This window comes from Peromyscus californicus, unplaced genomic scaffold (assembly GCF_007827085.1).
Source record: "Peromyscus californicus insignis strain IS unplaced genomic scaffold, ASM782708v3 Scaffold_8__1_contigs__length_139910024, whole genome shotgun sequence".
Lineage (NCBI taxonomy): Eukaryota > Metazoa > Chordata > Mammalia > Rodentia > Cricetidae > Peromyscus > Peromyscus californicus.
In genome coordinates this window covers 42,306,540-42,329,208 of record NW_026294606.1, presented here as the reverse complement: position 1 = coordinate 42,329,208, position 22,669 = coordinate 42,306,540, and the positions used below count along the sequence as shown (strand labels likewise).

The following is a 22,669-nucleotide window of genomic DNA, read 5'->3' as shown; positions in this document are numbered from 1 at the left end:
GGTGTAAGTAAAATAATATCATCAAATATAATTAAAAGGTAAACATTAGTTAATTTGAAGGTATATTCATCAAAAACCAAAAAAGTGAAAGACTCCATTGATTAGCAACACAGTTTTTAAAGTCAGCTGATTTTTAGTTCTTTCAGAAAAACTAGAAGAGACAACAAAGTTGTCAGGTTGTAGATCATTTCAAATAATTTTTGATGATAGCTCATTCTAGAATTTTGGTATTTAACTCTGAGGAAGTTCAAAGAACCGAGTGATGTTTCTATTCTAAAATATCACTATTCCCATCTATTTATGAAAATACCTTTTGCAGCACTTGCATTTATAAAAATGAAAACACAGAAACAAAAATTATGCTGAATTTTGTCTCTGCATAGATATATGATACTCATTAATAGATATCGGTATTAATTTTAGGAGACCTAACCATTTCATTAAGATATACAATTCTAAAAAATTTTGCCTTCTTATTCAATATTTTCTCTCTTATTGGGAATATATTTTGTTTATATGTTAACTTTATTAATGTAAAAACCCTATCTAAAATTTTAATAGACCATACTTAATAAAAATTTAATATTTATTTAAATTTTTACAAAATTTTAATGTAAAAATTACAATAATGTGATCAATAAAGTTTTTACCATTAAAGTATATTACATTGGTATAAAATATATAGTGGAAGAAGAATTGAAATAGAGCTGTCATTGAAAAGAATTCAAAGTAAAGAATTATCAACACAGAGTTAAAAGCTTGGTTGTGTGTTTTTTAAGTGAATGTGCATAAGAACAAATCACTGGTGTTCATGTTTATTTATATCCACATGAGAGATTAGTTTCACAGTTCTACTGTTGTATTTACAATCTGTCCTAAATCACATGCTTTGCACCTAATTAAATTGACATCTACACTAGCAATTTTTAATACCCAATAAAATGTACTCCACCCTAGGACTGAAACTCCCATCTGCCTGCCTAGCTCTCTCGCTTCTCCCTTCTCCCAGCCCCTGAATTCTCACCTGGGGCCACACTCCTCTTTCTCAGTCCCAGGCTTTAAAACATTCTACTGGCCTCTTGGGAAAGCATGCATTGAGGGGACAGTAGTCAAACACAAACAGGAAATCTCAAAGGCTGGATGGTTTCAGTAGTGAGTTCCATAAAATATTAAGATGGAAATAATTCCAATAAATGTAATTTCATAGAAGAGGAAAGAATACTTCATTTGTGGTATATTTTGCCCCAATGTCAAATCCATCTGATATCACAAAGAAAGAAGTTAATAGAATGTTATTTTATAAACATAGATGCATAAACTTCTCCCATTCTCCTATTCTCAAGCCTCTGAGCACATCCTGCAGGTGCTAATAAGTATGTGTTACATAAGCAAGGGGATTGATGGTGCAGAGTATCTTAACTTCATTTCTTTACAACTCACCTTCTTTTAAAAAAAAAAATCTTTGATTTATTTATTTTTATTTCATGTGCATTGGTCTTTAGCCTGCATATATGTCTGTGTGAGGGAGGCAGATCTCTTAGAACTGGAATTACAGACAGTTGTGAGCTACCATGTGGGTGCTGAGAATTGAACCTGGGTCCTTTGGAAGAGAAGTCAGTGCTCTTAACCACTGAGCCATCCCTCCGGCCCCATGACTCATTTTTAATGTATTGGTGACTTAGGTACAGCATTACCCTAAGTCTCTTACACAGCCTAATTCCTTCTCTTGCCTCGCCTGACCTCTACTTGCCCCCAGCTCTTAATTTCCCCAGCAACTACTGAATATGGTGCTCTCTTCTTTCCAATGTTCTTGGCACAGTTGGCAGTTTGGAACTCGCTGAGTATTTTCTCATCAAAAGCAATATTCCAAGTAGCAGGTAGGTTAGGACACAGAGCCTTAGAATCCACCCAAATGTAGAAAAATGGTAGATACCTGCAATATAAGTAAATTCAGCTCTAGAAAGGTAAAAATGTGGGTAATGACATGCATTTTTCACAGGTAAATTTCTGAGCTTTGGTCTCAAAAAGTATTCTTGAAAAGTCTATCTGTCTGTCTGTCCCCTGTGGCTGCCTCAGCAGAGGGGAAATAATGTTTGTTAAATGTGTTCCTGCTGCAGGCACCATGTTCATGCTATTAGCTCTGTCACTGTAGCCCTGCAACTCTGTGTCACAAACACCCCCACTCACACAGGGATCATTTGCTTGCTCAGGATTCTGTGGGCCAGGTCCTATTGAATACCTGCAGCCAAAAGACCCTGGGCCGGCCTGAGCAGCTATACACACCTGGTAGATGGGGAAATGGCAGGAATGAATGATCCATAATGCCCTCTTTCATAAAACTGGTAGTTGGCAGGCCTATGGCTGGGGTGCCTTAATTTTCCTCAAGCAGGTTAACTCACATTCTTGGCTGCAACCTACAGGAGGTCAAATGTCACTGGCAGCCACAAAACCTCTTGAGGCACAGGTTCTATCCCAAGCCACTGTCACTTCCTGAACATTCTATTTGCCAAAGCAAGTTATGAGGACAGACTTAAAGGGCTGTGAAATAAGTTCCACCCATTATGAGACATAGAAATGTTGAGCTGGTCAGCATTTTTAATGTACCACACAGGCAGGATTCCAGGCCACAGTGCGCAGTCTCCCTAAGGTGCTTGGCCAGAAGTGGATCCCTGAGGCAGGTAGTTATACTCAGGCCCATTTGCTTCTCTCCTCGCTATATCAGGGGTGTCTGCTTCATTACACTCACTATTTTTCAGACTCCAGATAGGAAGAGATTTGCTATATATGAGGTCTTAGATAGTGACCACTGAGTGAAACGCATAGCTCTCCCGGTCCTCATTTCTGAATTCAACGCCTGGTTGGACAAACACACTTGAACAAAGCCAGGCCTTTTATTAGAGGCTAGCAAGTAATCTGTAATGGGAGGAATTACTCTGCATACATGTCTTTCCCAGGAAAACAATTGTTAGCTTGTCAAGGCAGGGAAAGCTCTTATTAGACTTAGAGGATCCCTCCATTCTTGCTGCTGAAGAATGCAACACACATTTCGCTGCAGACCACAAATTAACAATTCAACTGGAAGGGAGTGCAGCCTACTGGAGGGAGGTGAAGATGGAGCCCTGCATCAAAGTCGTTCCCAGCCAGGGTGTTCGGTGTTTCAAACCCCATTACCTGCACATCTGTGGGGTCCTTTTGATCCTAACTCTTCACTAGGAAGTGATGTGAGTGGGAGGGTTCGCCTGGCCTTCAGAGACAACTGGCGTTTCTCATTCTTTATCTTTTCTCTCTCCACCCCTGGGTCCTGGCTCCTTTTTATCTACCTAATGATTTTCCAATTTTAGCCAGCAGTGCTATGGAACTGCAACCATCACGAGTCTTTGATGGATTTCTTTGAGTCAAAGTCAAACGGAAAGCCTGTACCTATACTACAAAGAAGCAGACTGATCTCCACAGAGCCCAGGGCACTTTGTATGCATCCTTTTAAGCCATGGTTTAAAACAAATGCAAATAAGTGTTGGAGTAGATTTCTCAAGAAAGAGAAATCCCAATCCATGGGTCCACTGGAATGAACATTCTTAAAATCAAATTCCAGGAAGCACCCCTTTATGTCCCATGTTTCCCCAACACTCCTGCTGATTTGAATGAATGTTTGGCTTCCTCACCTTGTATCCTAGCATGTCTGTTGGGCTATTAATTTATAGCAAGCTATGATTTTTAAGTAGGCAGGAGAAAGAAAATGTGTCACTATTTAAATTGTGGGAACCGTGGGGAAGTCCGCCATGCTCTTTCAGGCTGTAGGTCTTGTTTCTCTGCTGAGAATGATTTCCCACTTCTGCTCTGCATGGTCTCAGCAAAGTCTCCTCTCACCAGTCCTTTGGCTGCTAATTAGCATCAAGTTGTTAGGTATTTGGGAAATGGATTGGGAATGCCCCTTAGATGAGGATCACACTACTGGGGATCATTCTGTTTACCTGGGGCCCATCAAGTTTTAGCATTTTCTTGCATAGAGCAAGTTTCTTGTCAATGTCACAAGACTCCTCTGATTTGGGAGAAACTATTTGCAGGTTTTGTCATGTCCCCTCCCTATCTGCCCAACCTGAAGAAAAGAGAGGAGCAGTGAGCTAGTTTTTCTAGCCACCAATATTCTGACTTAGGTTTCTGATGTATGTCTTATTGGAGAGGTAGTCCCTCTCCCCACAGGGACAGTGTGTTTCCTAAGCTTGTTTTCTTCACTCACTCTTTTAGTAAACATGTGTGGTGCTCCCACGAGGTGCTGTCTCTGGAGTGGAAGAAAAAACATGACTGACTGCGCTCCAGGAAGTCGATATCAGAGCAGTATCTGGTGCCAGTCCAAGGCTATCAGTACAGCGGGTCCTTTATGTCCATGGCTCCCAGACCTATGTATTCAACCGACCTCTGATTAAAATATTTTGTAATTGTCTGTCTTGAACACGTACATATTTTTTTTCTTTTTTCATTATTTCCTGAGCAATACAGTATAATAACTATTTGCAAGCTATACACATCATATTAGGTGTTACAAGTAACCATGAGGTGACTTATAGGATCTAGGAGGGTGTATATAGGTGGAAGGTCTTGAGCATCTGCAGGTTTTGGTACCTAAGTGGGTTCTAGAATGTGTCTGTCACAGATAAGGGAGATGTCTGTATGCAGTTATGATATCAGGGAGAAGAGCGTGATATGGATGCTGATTGGGTAGAGAAGATAAAGTTTCAAAAGAATTTTGTGGAAGGTTTCAAATGGCTTGGAAGTGACCATCGGCAGCAAAGGAGAGGAAAAACAGCTTCTAAAACCTGAGCCTTTGAGGAAGAGCTGGGACTAAATGAGTTTACTTCATGATACTGATTTACTGGAGGGGAGTAACATGCTAATTTCTGATCCCTCTTAAGGTTCAATATCTCAAAGAATGGCATCTTAAGGGAAATAGAGGCAGCATGGCAACTCACAAATGTTTTTATGCTCCTTTATCTTCTTATTTTTAACAAGAAAATCCTGTCAAGTCAAGATAAATTTTAGCCTTATTCCTTTGATAAATATTACTCTGCTCTCACAGTGGGTCTAGAACTAACTTTTAAATACTCCTGGTTCACTTCAGTCATGAAAATCATTCATGCTCCTTTGCATCTGCTTAAGAGTTGAGACTGAAAACATTTTTCATGAAAACTATAGCAAATTGTATGTGGGATAATAACAGAATTCCTTTGTATTTAAGGTGTCTGGAATCATAATAGCAACAGGCTGAGTATTGAATGCAATTCCCAGTGGAATCTGTGTTTGGTGATAGTACTAAGCCTTCTAATGTCACTTCCAGATCCCCATATTCATCCCACATTGAATCAACCCTGGGCATCAATGTGGAAGTGATTCAGAGCAGTCTCTTAGACTGCTCTTCACTACATGCTGGTCTGATTAGGAGCTGCACGTAATGCATGTTTCCAATAGAATCTGCTATTTGGCTCAAAGGAAGCTACCTGTTGTCCAGAAGTGGAAACTGAAATAGACCAGTAAGATAATGGAGCTAGGAAACAGCTGTAGAAGTAGCCATTAACCCTTTCCCAGGAAAACCCTTACTGATGATCAGATTGTTCCTGACAAGCTCTTAAACAGGCTCACTTCCAACCAGCAAACAGTCCTTGCCCCTATTTTATGAACCAGGCACAGGGCCAATCATTCAAAGAGAGAGGGAGACCCTACTCCACTGTTCAGGAAGGTAGAGTCCACTCTAAACTCAAGAATGAAGTTGTAAAAGGTAGACAGCCCATTCAAAGTCAGAGTGCTTGCCCATGGCCGATCCAGTATTTGAACCTTGGGTTTTGTTTTATTCAAAGCCTTTTCCTTTTCAACTGCACTGCAGCCTCTTACTACACTGAAGTAAAACTATTTGTCATTTTCCATTTGCACTTTAATTTTTTAAAATATACTTGATAAACACAAAGCGAAGTGCAATTGGTCATATCAGATAAGTTGAGTGGGTTATTATCTTGCTATCCTGTTTCATGTCTTCACTGTTTTCCAAAATGAGATTGCATTGTGTTTATACTTTTAAAACAGAACAGATACACATGAAAATGATTTTGAGGCCATAGAATGTCAGCTACTAAATTCATGGCAATATGAGAAAACCCTTAAGGGTTGTGAATTCATTAAAAAATACAGTCACTCAATGGTTGATGTTATTAAACACACCAAGCAGGTGCTGTCAGCCCAGCAAGATGGCAGTTGCACAGGTCTCAGTATCTCATGTCTAGTGAGCACCACCTCCCCAGTCAGAGGAAACAGAGCAAGTGTAAGCAAAGAACTCTCAGGCACTTCGGTATCTAGAGAGGTGGGTCGCTCTCACTTCTTCATGGTATCCTCTCCTTTTATAGGTTTTATTTCTTTCTGTCTAGAAATGCCCAATGGCGTTGCTCACTTTCTTTTAGGGACCATGGTGGGAATTTGGCTTTAATGACATTAGTATGTAAATTGAGGACCCCTGCTTGCTGATTTTCTCGGTCTCACTTCTAGTTAGCATCTTCATATGGAACTGTGGACTACAAATCGTCTAACAAGTGCCTACTTTTCCTAAGAGGATAAAGTCTAGCAACTTCTCACACACTTACAGATCTTGGGCCAAGACAATGCTTTTCTATGAAGAAGGAGTATCTTTCTTATAGGAAAAGAATGTTTGTACCCATCCAGCAGCTTGGTAGATTGAGGCAAGTAATAGAACCTTCGAGAAAAGAGAGCTTAGCAACGTTGGGGAGTCATACTTCTCCTATACCAAAGTAAGGGAAAGAATATATTCCTGATGTGCTCAAGTTTGCTTCTGGACACTCATAACATCTGGTTCACACTTTTCACTGTGAGCTTTGTAGCCTGAGATGTTTTACGGGATGTTGTGTTCTAAAGGTGCACTCACTTACATCATCATTGCAATTAATCATCATACTTGCACTGTAGAAAGCATCTTATTTCCTGCTTTAGAAGGTAGCCAAAGCTTAAAAAGGGAAGATGTTGAGTCTGGAACTCATTCCCAGGTCTTCTGGGAAATGTTCACTACTGCTCAAAATTAGAAAAATGACTTTAGGTCACAGGCCACAATTTCGTGGGATAGGAATGATCTACAGATAACAAAGACACCTATTGCAGAGGAGCAAGTGGCTATTTGAGAAGCTAGTACCTATGTATTATATATAGCTCTCCTCACCCTATCTCATTTAAACATCATCTCTTTCTCTTAGTTTCTCTGGGGTTTCAGCCAGATGAATTACTTCCCCAAAGTCACATAGTTCAAAGGGGTGAAACTACTCTGACAACCCCAGATTTTCTGAGCCACCACTCCACAAGTCTCCTCATTGCACTCTAAGTCCCAGTGCGTTTAGGTATGCTGGAGATGTTTAAGGGCGAGAGCAAGGGAAGGTTTGTGCTTCAGTTGGTGTCCTTAAGGACCCAGTCTTTCTATTTCCCTTCCCTAACCCCTCCATCCCAGTGCCACCTGCTGACATGTTCTTCTGCTCCCTGCAGGGTGCGTGGTGGTGGTATCTGTGATTGAACAGCTGGCTGAAGTTCACAACTCTTCGATCCAGGTGGCGATGGAAAGACTGTGCAGCTACCTGCCTGGTAAATCTGCAAGGGCCCTGATGTTCTGTGTCTGCTTGTCTTCTCCTCTGTGAGTCACCAAGAGGGAGCTTGCACCCAGAGGAGGCTGACAGGGCAGAATTTGCCTGTGCTTTCCTTTGATTCCTATTCTCGTGGTGTTTATAGAGACTGAAGTAAAATGTCCACTCTAGGTATTGTCTGTTTGACATTCTCTATCATGGCAGACATCACTGAGGCCATATAGGGACAAAGTGTTGAATGGACAATTACCATTAGTGTGACACAATAATGATGATTTTTCCACCTGATGCTAATCACCTCAGATACTAAGAAGTCAATAAATAATTCTGTTTACTTATACACACATTCACAGACACACACAGTTCTACTAATACAGATGTTAGGCTGGGAGGATTCCTGATCTCAAAATCCCAAATAGGAAGGTATCAAAGACACCCCTTTCATTTCACTTGGATCTCATTTAACTTCTCACCCATCCTGCAGACAAAGGAACTGATGGGTGCTTTTAGACAGCCGTGGATTTGTTTTTCAGACTCAGCAGTAAGAAAATATTTATTCTATTTGCTGTGTACATAATAGTCAAATTTTCTTTCTCTGTGTAGAAACTAATCCACCAAGAAGGCTTACATTGTTTTTTCTGTTAAGTATGGTATCCAACCTAACAGTGATTATATCTTCTATTTATATGCTACCCCACGTCAGTAGCAAAAAATCATTTTCTGAGAATTGCATTGTTCATTATATGAATTTACAGGATTAAATATTTAGAACTCCAAAAGAAAGATTTGGAGGGAATAGTATGCACACACCTGCATATAATGTCCCAGATGGATCATTGTTAAGATCTTGATGTATTTACATCAGGTCTTTTGTGAAATTAAATCACAGCAGATAAACTGGAAACACCTTCTGGCTTTGTCTGCCCCGGTTCTATTTTCCACCAACTCCCTAGAAAGAGAAATGAACTTAATGAATATTGCTTTTGCAGGATCTCATATTTACATATTCACTCATATGGGTCTATAAGTAAATTGTAGTTATTTTGTTAGCAATTTTAAAAACCATTTCTGGGTAAAACAAAACAGGTGTAGAAACCACATAAATTGAATGTATAGTTTTCCATTTTTGAAAGATAAGCTCCTCAGGTCTGGAGAGATGGCTCAGCAGTTAAGAGCACTGACTGCTCTTCCAGACGACCTGGGTTCAATTCCCAGCTCCCACATGGCAACTTCACAATTGTCTGTAACCCCAGTTCCAGGGACCCGACACCCACACAGACATATGTGCATGCCAAACACCAATGCACATAAAATAAAATAAATATTATTTAAAAAAAAGAAAGACACGTTCCTCTGTAAAGACTTCAGTTCAGAAAGAACAGACAATTAGCCTCTTCAGAGGTTCTATCCATGTGCTCCATATAATCTTTTACCCATTTTTATCCACTTGCAAAAGAAAACATCTAAACTTTGTAACACTTCCCCCAACCTTGGATTTCCTAACTTCATGTACACCTATGGTGTAATTGAATGTGTTTCTTCTGAGCTCTGTAATTTCTCATAATGGAATCTAGATCCAGAGCTTGGACACTCCAATTTGATTCCTTTGGCAAAATGATCATGGTATATTCTCTCTCTCTCTGTCTCTGTCTCTGTCTCTCTGTCTCTCTCTCTCTCTCTCTCTCTCTCTGTCTCTCTCTCTCTCTCCCTCCCTCCCTCCCCTCTTTCCCTCCCTCCTTCCCTCCCTCCCTGTCCTCTGTCCTCTTTGTAATTTTGGCAGCTGTTGATGCTTCATGGTGAGATGTCTCAACTTTTTGGGAGGTATACTGCTGTGGGATGTTCTTTCTCTATGCTGTGAATGTATTGCTATGATTGATTGATAATAAAATGCTGATTGGCCAGTAGCCAGGCAGGAAGTGTAGGCAGGACAAAGAGAGAGGAGAATTCTGGGAACAGGAGGGCTGAGGCAGAGAGATGCTGCCAGTTGCCACGATGAGTAGCAAGATGTAAGTTACCGGTAAGCCACGAGCCACGTGGCAAGGTATAGATCTATAGAAACAGGTTAATTTAAGATATAAGAACAGATAGCAAGAAGCCTGCCACAGCCATACTGTTTATAAGTAACATAAGTCTCTGTGTGTTTACTTGGGGGACGCTAGTGGGAAAGATTTGTCCTGACCGTGGGCCAGGCAGGACCAGGAAAACTTCAGGTACAATATACCATTGGAATATTCTAACTTTTCATTCACTAATTGAAGTATATTTGACCTATTCCCTCATTATCTTATTTTAATATTTTCCTATAGTACCTAGTTCAATTTGAAAAACCAAAACACATGCTTTATTCTTTACTTAGCAGTTTTCAAGAGAGTTCATTCGTTTTCGGTTATCATCCCAAAGTAATCATTTTCTTTAAAATGCTACAAAGTCATGATTTAAACATACCTGAGAGATTTCAGTCAATTGCAACCATTATCCTATTGAAGCTCAAATAACCCCTTCTTTGACCAGAAGGTCAGAACCTCCTTTTCAATTTGATGATGAGCTCAGGTAACCCCGGACAGCTTTCTCAATAACCAGAAGAGCCAGGTATTCCAATCATGTCTTGTACACTCCTGGAGCTTGAAATCAGTCATTTTTCTTAGAAATCTAGGAAGTTTTTTTTGTGTGTGTGTGTGACAATTCATACATTAAGACTAAAGCCTAGGTGCTTGGGTATCCTAATTATACTAATGGTCAGTCTTTCTCAGCCTCTTCCGTGGACAGGGATAAAAAAACACAAGCATAAACACTTACACATAAAATGTTTAACATAAATCTAATGAGTTCATGGTTCTACTTCCAACTCAAATCCCAAACTACGGGTATTTTTCTTGCTTGCTTTTGTTTCTTGGTTGGTGTCTCTTTCTTTCTTGTAAAGTCCTAATTGTCAAAGCGATGGATAGAACTAAATAGCCCAGAAGTTTCCATTTGCCTGCTCCTTACCACACACTAACAGTCCATAGTATCTGTTCCAGTATATTTCCTAGTTCTTACTTCATGTAGTTCACATTTATTGAGAGCAGTTAAGATTGGTTTTGCATGTAGTTTTCCCATTTCTCCATCTTTTGAAAGCATTGACCTGTATGATCTGAGCATATCACCATTGTTTCAAATACCCATCCAGTCACCAACTGGTGAGTCATGGCCACCCCATCTCTCCTGTGGATGTCCCTATAGTAGAAATGATGTCTAAAGCTTATTCCTCAGGAGGTAGTCTTGGGGAAAAGAGCCCCTGAATTCTTGAATGTTGATAACAGGCTCTCTGCAACCTTTAGACTTGAAAGCCACAATTTTTGTGGATATGAATCATTGACTGTAGGTCTCCAGGGATAGCTCAGTAGGTAGGAGCACTTGCTATAAGTCTCAGTTCAAATCCCTAGCAAACACATAAATGTTGCATTCGCCTGTGACTCCAGGACTGTGAGAATGGAGATGTAGAGACAGGAGGATCACAAGAGCTTGCTGGCTACCAGCCTGGCATCCAGATTGGTGGAAAACCCTGCCTCAAAGGAATAAAGTGGAGAGTGACAGAGCAGGACACCAAATGTCCTCCTCTGGCTTCCAGGCATGCTCATAGATGTGTGTACCAGTGTGAGCGCACGCATGTGTGTGTGCACATACATGTACAAACAACACATACACACACATATACATACATACACCCCAAAAAACCCTTGGTATGTAATTTATTTTCACAAAACTCTTACTAAAAAGTCTAATGTGGGGCTGGAAAGATGGCTCAGCAGTTAAGACCACTTGCTACTCTTGCAGAGGACCCAGGTTTGGTTCTCAGAACCTGTATCAGGCAGCTCATAACAGTCTGTAAACTCCAATTCCAAGGTCCCCAAGGCCCTCTTCTGACCTCCTTAGGAACCAGGCATTCATATGGTGCACATACATACATAAAGACAAAACACTCATACACATAAAATAAAAATAAATAAATATTTTTTAAAATGAAAAATAAACGAGAAGGTAAATGTTGATCTAGTTTTCTTTTTCCTTGCAAGTCACTTGTTAGGTTTGACAAGCATTTCAAAAGACACTTTTCTTTTTGTTTTCTGTGAAAGTTAGTGCTCTGAGCATAACATGTTTCAGTGTTCATTACTGAATGTCCATGTTCTCAGGCATGCAGTGCTTTCAAGCATATGCATTTCCTAACTGAAGGATAGGCCTTTGATTTCTTCAGCTCCCTTGGTTTGGCTTTCTTCAGGGGTTTCCTCTTGTCCTTATATCGAATCTTCATTGTCTGTCTGATACCTTACCTCCCTTTTGAATCCTTTCTATCTTTCTTTGTGTGGATGTGCTGAGTGCTAGGGTGGAACCCAGGACCCCATCCATGTACACTAACCAGTGCTCTCACTGGACTGTAACCCACACTGTCTTCGTGTCTTTTCATTCAATGTCTTCCTCCCTTCTTCTCTGATTTCTCTGAAGGCCCTGTCTGTTGTTTCCACTTGTTCGGTGTTTATTCAACTTTAAACTTCATTTCCTTCATATTTTCTATTCTTTCCTGATTTCTTTTATCCCATATCTGAGTTTTTCTAACTTGGATTTCTTCTTTTCTTTCGTGTCTTTATCATTTTATTAACAACTCTCATTTTGAAACTCTTTTAATCTTTTCTTTTGGCATGGTTTCTACCATGGTTTGACTATCTGTAGGAATGTTATTCTTTTCCCCCTTATTATAGCTTTGTATGGGAGTTGACCTAGATACATTTCTATTGCTTATTTTTGTGTGTGGGAAATTAATCTTCCAAAACTCTTAAAAAGAGGTGGCACAAGATAGTGTTTGTGAACACAGCTCTTTGCTGCTTTTGTGCAGTGTTTGAAGTACAGGTTGCTTGTTGCTCAGCGTTTCTGCATCTTTCCCCTGCCCACTTTCACCTGAGCTTCCTTCAACTCACATATATGTTTAAGCAGTTTGGCAGCTTCCCCAAGCATGAGCCTTGCTCACAAGGGATCTGGGGTCCAGATCCCAGAGCAGATGAGTATCAAACTATTTTAACTCTCAATCCTTCTGACTTTAAGTGCTGTGGGCAAAACTCCTGGGCTCAGTTGCCATCTTCTGGTTGGCTCATTCAGCTTTCCAGCCAACATCTGACACCTCTAGGCTCTCCTTTGGCACAGAGGCAGATGAGTCATCTTTACATAACACTATGCTGTGTTCATGTGAGTTCCTAAATTTGTTTTAACTGTTTTCTGTGGACTTTGCTAGCCAAGTACTTTGGTGGGAGGTATCAAAGAGATTCCAAAGCTCCACTACTTCCCAGTTACCTCTCTAGTATTCTCCCCTCTGAAGGCTTTAATTTTGCATCAATAGTTATGCATTGCTTTGCAACATCCTGTTTTAATTTAGCATTATGTTTTTAAAACTACACCCATTAAGACAATTCCTCTACTGTTCTTTGTCATGTAAACATTTTATGTCTTTGACTTATGCTCTTATTATTGGACATTCAGAATCTGTCAAAAGTCTTCCTTCTATAGGTTGGGTTTGGTTTGAATGTGTCCCCCAAGGATTCATGTACTGGAGGTTTAGTCTCCAGAGTGGTGGTACACTATGTGTCTGTCACAGGTGATGCAGCCGTGGGCATCACCCTGGGAAGAAGGGACTACTGCTGATAGTATGGAGAGAATTTGCACCTAAGAACAGGTTGTTGGAAAAAAGAACAGATGTGCTAGGCATTCTAGCACATACCCAGGGTATCAGCTATTTGGAAGGTAAAGGTCCTGGGCAACATACTGAGGTATTGTCTCTACAAAATAAAAAGCACTCGTGGAAGTCAGTGAGATGGTACACTGGGTAAAAGTGCTTGCAGCAAAGCCTGATGACCCAGTTGAACCCACCAGAACCCACACAAATGTGGAAGGAGAGAATTGTCTCTGTGAAGTTATGGAGTTGTCCTGACCTCACATGTAAACTGTGGCACCTGTGTCCCCCTTATATCATACACCCACATTCTCTCTCTCTCTCCCTCCTTCCCTCCTTCTCTCTCTCTTCTCTGTCTCTGTCTCTCTGTCTCTCTGTCTCTCTGTCTCACACACACATACACACACACACACAGAGAGAGAGAGAAAGAGAGAGAGAGAGAGAGAGAGAGAGAGAGAGAGAGAGAGAGAGAGAGAGAGAGAGACATCCCAAAAATTATTTAAAGAGGCAAGTTTTGGAAATAGCCCATCATCCTATTGCTTCCTCCCTCCTACTGTGTTCTGTGCAGAAAGGAGACAGAAATAAACAAATGGGGCTACCTCATCTTAGCCTTTTTGCCTCCAAAACTGAAAGCTGAGTGAAAAATCTCTCTCCATGGCGTGCACACCACACCCACTGGTTACAGTGACACATGTCACAACTCTGGGTTAAAGAGGGAAACATTGCTCCGTTTTGCAAAGAAGGGATTTACAGGGAGTCACAGCTGTCACTCAAGCTGCCCTTCCACTTGCTGTGCCCATGCCATCGTCTCAGGGTCACCTCGGACCATTGCACCTCGAGTCTGATTGTTCTTTTCCCAGGAAAAGTTATGTTGTCCAAAGGTCGGAGAGGGGAAGCCTGGAGAACGGGAAGCTGGCCTGTCCTGGGGGAAGCAAAACAGACAATATGGTTTTCAGGGTTGTGTTTCCTACCCAGCTGGAGAAACTCCAGCAAAGAAAAATGGTGCTAGGGGTCATCTTGATCTTATCAAAATGTTGGACTTTCGAATGAAACCCAGTACTGCTGTTCAGCTCAAATGGTCACACCACTTGACAGACTTAAAGTCAGGCTTGGCATTCCATTCTGATTTAGTGGCTGTGAAAACCTGCACAGAACGGCTGTGCAGATTATACAGACTAATGAAAAGACTGTCTCCTAGTTAAGGATTTCTCCCAGAAAACACAATAGGCCCAGCCCATAGTGTCTCCTTGGATCTAATATTGGCTTCTGTATGATAATCCAGAATCAGGAGGAATAGATGAAGATGAAATTATGCACATAAACACACATTCATTTAATAATGATTTCTAAGTATTCTCTTTGCCCCTAAAGCCAAACAAACACAAAATTCCTAGCCTTAGTGGATACATATGAGCCTCACTCTAGAGAATGATCTCTGGGTAGATCTCAGCCCTTTCAACACCTGAAAAGACTAATGTTTCACACTGTACAATGTCTTTCTGGCCTTCACGTTCACCTATGGTTCTCATTAGTAAACACTTTAGAATAATCTCAGAATCATCAAGAGGGAAATGGTACGGAATCCTTGTGGCCAGCAGTGAACAAAATCACACATTCTGAGTGTCACACCAGAACGTCACTTCCCTGGTCACCCATTAAGAAATCCTTCCCTGGCCACCCATTCAGAAATCCTATCTCCATTAAACATAATAGTTAAGATTTCATGTAGTCTTAAAAGGAACAAAGCAACACGTATATTCTGGAATATGAAGCCACAGAGCTAGCAACGTGGTTAACTGCTCTCTGTGCTTCAAGGTACTCACTATCAGTTAGTGTTTAACAATACCTGCTCTGCCTGAGATGGGTAAGGCATCAAATAAAATGTCCTTAGCATATCAAAATGTACATTATGAATAACATTGGCCTTCAGAGTAAAAAGATCTTTAGCTTCAGCTTAACTGTTGACTACTCCTGTGGCCTTGGGGTCTCTCATGCTTGGTGTTCCTGCTTATAGGGTGAGGATAAAGACTCAACAGCTCAGAAGAGTCTGATAAACAAGGAAATGACAGCCAACTTATATGACTTACCCATGGGAATGTCTGAGGTTTCATTTGCAAATACACATGTACAAGCCTAATGTGTGAGAGATGCCCAGTGATCCTTTGCAAACGCTTCTTTGCCCTCTGGAATGGCCATGTTTTCTTTCATTGATGGGCCTTTCCAGTCTTCATTCCCTAGATCTGTAGAAATGTTCTTGTGCCTGCTAGGTCATAAGAATGATCTAATTAATAGTAAATAAGATCTGCTTTGGATCTTGTCTTCAGAGCTGGGAATGGAGCTCAGAGATAGAACAATTTGCCTAACATGCACAAGGCCCTGGGTTTGGGTCCCAGTAAAATACATCACACACACACACACACACACACACACACACACACACACACACACACACACACACATACACACACACACCTTTACCTCATAGCATTTGACTAAAACATCCTCCATTATCTGGTGGTACTAAAAACAAAACAATACAGGCTATAATGAACAGAAACGTATTTGTCTTGGAGTTCTGGAGGCCCAAAGTGCAAGTGCATGAGCCAAGTGTCATGCTTCCTCCTCTGCCATCCCATAACATGACATCAATCTATCTACAGGGGCAATAACCTCTTATTAGGCCCCAGATGCCAACATTGTGGTATGAGGACTAACTTCCTGTCACAGAGACTTTAGGGACACATTAGAACCACAGTTGGTTCCTATCAAAACTCCTATGCTGGTCACCACTTGGGCTGCAGTGCACTTGGTGTGCCATCTAATTGTAGCTTGCTGGGTACATATCCATCTCTTTACCAGAGGCTTTGCATGTTTCTGCTCCCATGTTTTCTCCCATGCTGAGCTTGTAACTTATCTCTGGGAAGATCCTTCCTTTTCTCACATCCACCACTGCTCCAGGGGCCTCCTGAGTTAGCATCACAGAATCCAGTTGAAGAAAGATTCCTCACAGGGGCCTGCTCTGAATGAAAACCCTGCAGCCATTCACTTTGAGTGGAGCAAAGCAATCACAGAAACATGCTCACAGTGCTTCTTATCAAACCAAAGGAAGATAGATTTTCTCTGCCTCTCAGCCAGTAATGCAAGTTAATCAAAGAACACACTAATGTTGCTTTTTAAATTGCCCTGCTCCAGGCTAAGCTACTTCAACATTAGCATGACTTTAAACATTTCCAAACTGCCTTCCTCCTCATTTAATTATGAACCTCTCTTAAAAAATTCTTTAAACCATATGATACTACAGTGAAAACAACCAAACACTATGGCCACATTTTCATTCTTTTCCTTTTGTTTTGAGACAATATTGCTCTGTGTAGGCCTGTCTGCCCTGGAATTTACTAAGTAGAAGAAGCTGGCCTCAAATTCACAGAGATCCACCTGCCTCTGCTTCCTGAGCATTGAGATTAAAGGTGTGCACCACAATGATTGGTGTGGCCACATTTCCAGATAAAGAAGGCAAAGTCCTTGGAAGGGAAGGCACTTACCCCAGGTCTGAGTTCAATGAGCTAGTGCTAGAATCTAAGACTCTAGAGTCAGGTGACATCAGAGCATCTTGACACTCTCCACAGTAGTAGCCCTCAAAAGGAGCAACATGGCGGGGAGGACAACCGATTTTCACTATTTTATTGAGATAAAATCCACATGTATTCTAAGTCATGACTAAAAATGTAACCACAGTGGCTCTCTATATGTTTGGAGTTGTCAACTATCACCATTGTTTCAGAATGTTTTCATTACACTAGTGTCTTATTGTTCTATTGCCGTCAAGAGACACCACAATCAAGGCAATGTTTATAAAAGACAGCATTTAATTGAGGACTAGTTTACAGCTTCAGAGGATTAGTCTAGCAGACAGAGATGGATGGCACTGGAGCAGTAGCTGTGAGCTTTACATCCTGATCTGCAGGCAGGAATCACACACATACACACATACACACACACGCACACACACGCATGTGCACGTGCATACACAGAGAGAGACAGACAGACAGATAGGGCCTGTCATGGGCTTTTGAAAGCTCAAAGCCCACCCTCAGTGACACACTTCCTGCAATAAAGTCATATCTACTCCAACAAAGTCACACATGCTTATCCTTCTAATTCTTTTTTTTTTTTTTTTTTTGGTTTTATGAGACAGGGTTTCTCTGTGTAGCTTTGTGCCTTTCTTGGAACTCGTTTTGTAGACCAGGCTGGCCTCAAACTCACAGAGATCTGCTTGCCTCTGCCTCCCGAGTGCTGGGATTAAAGGTGTGCGCCACCACCACCCAGTTTATCCTTCTAATTCTTATCAGACAGCTGACTCCCTGGTGACTAAGCATACACATATATAAGCCTATGGGAGTTATTCTTATTTAAACCACCACAATCATAAACTACACACCGCTTAGCTATCTGGCTCCAACACCCATCTGCCCCACCCCTAAAATCCACTCATCCACTTCCTGTCTTTTTCTTTTCTCTGTTATAGATATTTTATATAAACTGAATCATACAATGTTTGGTCTTTTGTGATCAATGTCTTTTGACTAGCACAGTGGCACAGTGGTTTCTTTCATTTTGCATAACTTTAAACATGTTTTTATTATTAAATTCACATCACATGCATCAGAGCTTCATTTCTTTTTATATCTAAATAGAATTTTAGTGTATAGGCATCAGCATTTTAGTTATTAGCCTGTTAGTTCATGAGTACTCAAGGAACTGGAATAAACAATAATACTATCAATGTGTAGCTAGAGTTTTCCTTCCTGGCCCACAGTCAGGACAAATCTCTGTCACCTGCCAGTCCCACAGCTGCTCAGACCCAACCAAGTAAACACAGAGACTTATATTGCTTACAAACTGTATGGCCATGGCAGGCTTCTTGGTAACTGTTCTTATATCTTAAATTAATCCATTCCTATAAATCTATACCTTGCCACGTGGCTCGTGGCTTACCGGCATCTTCACATGCTGCTTGTCATGGCGGCGGCTGGCAGTGTCTCCCTCCGCCTTCCTGTTCTCTCAATTCTCCTCTCTGTTAGTCCTGCCTATACTTCCTGCCTGGCCACTGGTCAATCAGTGTTTTATTTATTGACCAATCAGAGCACATACAGACCATCCCGCAGCATCAATGTTTGAAGATGTATTCTCAGTTCTCTCTGGTTTCCAAGTAGGAGTAGAATTCCTGATCCTACCAAAACTTTTTCAACTCTGTGCTAAATAATTTGAGGAACTTCGAGACCAAAGAAGCTGCACCATTTCACATTCCACTGCTGTATGCAACTTTGGATTTTTATTCACTTTCAACACTTATTATCACTTTTTATTATAGCACATAGTAGGTGTGAGCTGTATCTCACTTAAATTTGGATATAAGCAAGCACATTTTTCTTAGTGTACTTGATGAACATTTGTGTACTATAAAAACACCTATTCATATGCTTTCCGTATTTTAATTGTAATATTCATCTTTATTATTAAATTACATATTAAATATTTATCCAGAAACTTCCATCATATTTATATTCAGCTAACCTGAGCTTTCTTGATCCTTCTTAAATTGTTCATTAAACAAAGCCAGTCTCTAAAGACAGTACAACAAAATGCATCCATTTATTAGTTTTCAAGTGTATCCCCGATGTGGATTGATGCAGATCCTAGAGACCAAACCCCTGTAAATAATACTTGTCATGGCATTAGAGACAAGCAAGAATAAGAGAACTTCATCTCTCCCAGACAAGCATTACTATCAACCTTGGGATCCGTTCATCTTCCCGGAAACACATTCATTCTGAGTGTTTTTAAAGCCTTCCGACCATTTCACTCACTTCAGCAAGCGAATGGAGTCAAAGGATTCTTGTCCTTTTCTTGATCAGCCTTTCTGATTACTGCCCTAAACTGCAGTTAGCTAGTTAGCTGTTCAGTTTCAGCACTAAACACCGTTCCCCGCAAAGACTTTGAAGAACCTGGGTAGGAAGGCTTCCCCTACTCTGAGAGTCAGAGGAGAGGCTTGTCCCACAGACCCAGGGTCATTGGAGCAGCTTTCAAGGACAGAATCATCTCTTCTTCCAGGTACAGAGAAGAAACAGCTTTGCAAATGGACTTTTGTTAACTCTTGCAGCCAGGAGGTCAGGGTATGGGATGGGCAGGCACAGGGCAAAGCCTCGGAAGGCTAGGGAGAGCTATTTAGTCGGCAGAACATAGATGAGAATTGAAAGACATTGTGCTGACAAAGAATTTCCGCTGTGAGAAGAAATTCATCAATGTACTGGGGCTAATTCAATTAGCTGGTCGCTGTCCAGGGAGTGAATTCTCTGAGGACTCCTTTATGGGGGTCATTCTCACAGCTCCTGGGGAGTTTCTGATTCTCTTATGATATACCTAGAGAGTGAACAATTTTATCTGATTTAAAATTTCCCCACAGCAGCCACCATGACTCCAAGATAAGGCTCCTATCTGCAGTCTCAGAGTGGGGGAAATTAGTTGTATATTCCTTATATCTAGATGAACTTCTGTGTCTTGTTTACCTAAGACAGAGAATTGTAGACTCCTTCAATCCAAAAGAGCCCCTGATTATCCACTTCTAGTTTCTGCCTGATAATCAAATACTAACCCTGTCCTTACAAACCCAAGTCAGTTTCTGTCTGAACTGGCTAGATACCACATACCTCAAGGTCCTGTGCTCTTTTACAGTACTGATCAGCCTTCAACATGGGCTCAATGCACAAAGAAAGATTTTTAAAATTTATGATTGGAGAATTGCCTTCCAAACACTCTTTGAATAAAAAATTTGGTCAAATCTATCAGCTCAAAGCATAAATTCATGCAGTTTCAGAATCCTAGAGAGAACTCACCCATGATCCCCTGAGGCAGCAAACCAATAGCACTAAATGGCTTCAGGTACCTGTGCCTCACTAACAGGTATTCCCTGGGTCATAAAGTTCTGCTGTGGATTCCACTGGCTGCAGAAAATCTAGAGGAGACATCTGTGGAAAGGAAAATTATTTACACCTTTTAAATTAATAGTTGACTTGAGCAATTATCTACAAAACAGAACACAGTAAAACCAAACAAGTTACAATTCATGAATCAGCTCTCAGAATAAAGCAAGTTCACAGGCATCCATCCAGTAGCAAGATCTGCCAGCATTTCTAAGAGCTGAAGGAATCAAGGAGAAGAAACAATTCATTGGCTAATTGGTCATGGTTCTTCCCATGTTTAACAGGCTCAGCTACTGTACTCAGCCCCATGTTGATTTGGTCTTATGGTACAGAAGCCTGGTTTATATTAATTCACTTCCATGAGTTTTATTTGCCAATTGTCTATTTTTTACTTCTTGTTCTCTTACTGTTATATTTAAGGAAATATTGTCTAACACAAAGACACAAAGATTCAATCCAATATTTTCTGTGAAGAGTTTTATCATTTTAGCTCTTACATGTAGGTCTTTGGTCCAAGGGGTAAATTTTTGCAAACTAGTATGAGGAGGGTGTATTAGTTACTTTTCTATTGCTATAAAAATAAATAAATAAATAAACCATAACCAAGGCAACTTATAGATAGATAGATTGGTTTATTTGAGCTTAAGTTTCTGAGGGATAAGAGTCCAACACCGTAATGGCAGACATAGTGCTGGAGCTAGAAGCTGAGAGCTGAGAGCTCACTCACATAGTAAACCACAAGCAGGAAGCAGAGAGAGTGAACTGGGAATGGTGTGCACCTTTTAAAACTTCAAATCCACCCCCAATGATGCGCTTCCTTCAGCAAGGCCATACTTCCTAACCCTTCCTAAGCAATGCCACCAACCGGGGACCAAGCATTCAAACACTCGACTCTGGGGGACATCTGACTCAAACCACCAGAGTGAGTGACCTCATTTATTCTTCTGCTTATAGCTGTCAGTTTTAAGAGTGTCATTTGTCAAATTTCCTCATTGAAATTGCCTTGGCACACTCATGCCTTGACTATAAGTTCAGGGTTTCTAGCCTGTGATTCTATTTCATTGGCCCACTAGTCTTCCATTCAAATACCACATTGTATTGACGACTGTGGCTTTGTAGGTTTCAAATTGTGAAGTGTGAGTCTTCTTTGTTTTTCTTTTTCAAAATTTTTAAAAAAACTATTCTGGGTCATATGATGGTTAGGGTCAGTTGGTAAGCTTCTCCAGATAAGTTAGGATCATTTTGGAGATGGCATTGAACCAGTGGGTCAGATTAGGGAATATTGCCATCTTAATACCATTAACTAATTGATTCATCAACAAGGTGTGTGTTTTTGTTTATTTGGGTCTTCCTTAACTTCTTTTAGTAATATCATTTTAAAGAATATATTAGCATGTTTTAAGAAAGTGTCTCATACAGTAGCCCAGGTATCCTGGAACTCACTGTGTAGCACAGATTAACCTCAAAATTGTGGCAATCCTCTGGCCTCAGGCTTGCAAGTACTGTAATTACAGGTATGAGCTCCACACCAAACTGTTCTGTATTTTTTTTTGTCAATTTTATTTTTTTATTTTGTCAAATTTATTTCTAAGTATTTAATTCTTTTTGATACTACCATAAACAAAATAGTTTTCTTAATTTCATTCTTACTTGCTCAATTCTGCTTTATAGAGAAACAATTAATTTTGCATTATTGATTTTGTATCATGCAATGTCATTACATTCATTTATCAGTTCTCATGGTTTATTGATGGATTCCTTAGGATTTGCTACCCACATGTTGATATCATCTGTATAATAGTTTCTTTTGTTCTTTTTAATCTGGATGCCTTGCATTTCTTTTGGTTGACTAAGTATCCTGGCTAGGATTTCCACTGTAATGTTGAGTAGAAATACTGATGCAGACATTCTTGCTTTTCTATTATCTTATAGAGAAAGTGTTCTAGCTTTTGTCATTAAACATCATGTTAGTAGGGGAGTTTTGTAAACAGCCTTTACCAAATTGAGGACTTCCCCTCTTATTACTAGTTGGGTTTTGGTAGAGTTATTTTACAGAGGGTGGAGGGAGTGGTACCACATAGAGGTATAGTGTTCTGTCAAATATCTTCTTCATCTATTAGATGAGCATATGAGCTCCGTCCTTTATTGATGTAGTGTGATATGACAGCTGATTTCAAATGTTACACCTTGCATTCTTGGGATGAATCCTACTTGGTCAATGTACAACTTGCTGGGTTTGATTTTTATCATTTTGTTGAAGATCTTTGAGGTTATATTCATAAAAAATTTTGGATATATTTGGCTCTGCCTCCCGAGTGCTGGGATTAAAGGTGTGAACCTCCACTGCCCAACTGGATATGTTTTTTGAAGGT

At 40.4% G+C, this 22,669-nt stretch overlaps 1 protein-coding gene across 2 annotated transcripts in view; it reads left to right on the top strand.

The window, feature by feature from the left end:
- The window catches only part of Aoah (acyloxyacyl hydrolase), a 239,786-nt gene that overhangs the window by 46,057 nt on the left and 171,060 nt on the right, over window positions 1-22,669 (top strand). For both annotated transcript variants that reach the window (XM_052729193.1, XM_052729192.1), the window contains exon 2: window positions 7,528-7,623. In XM_052729193.1, the coding sequence (XP_052585153.1) occupies window positions 7,596-7,623 (28 nt within the window). In that variant the 5' untranslated portion in view covers window positions 7,528-7,595. The remainder of the gene's footprint in view (window positions 1-7,527; window positions 7,624-22,669) is intronic.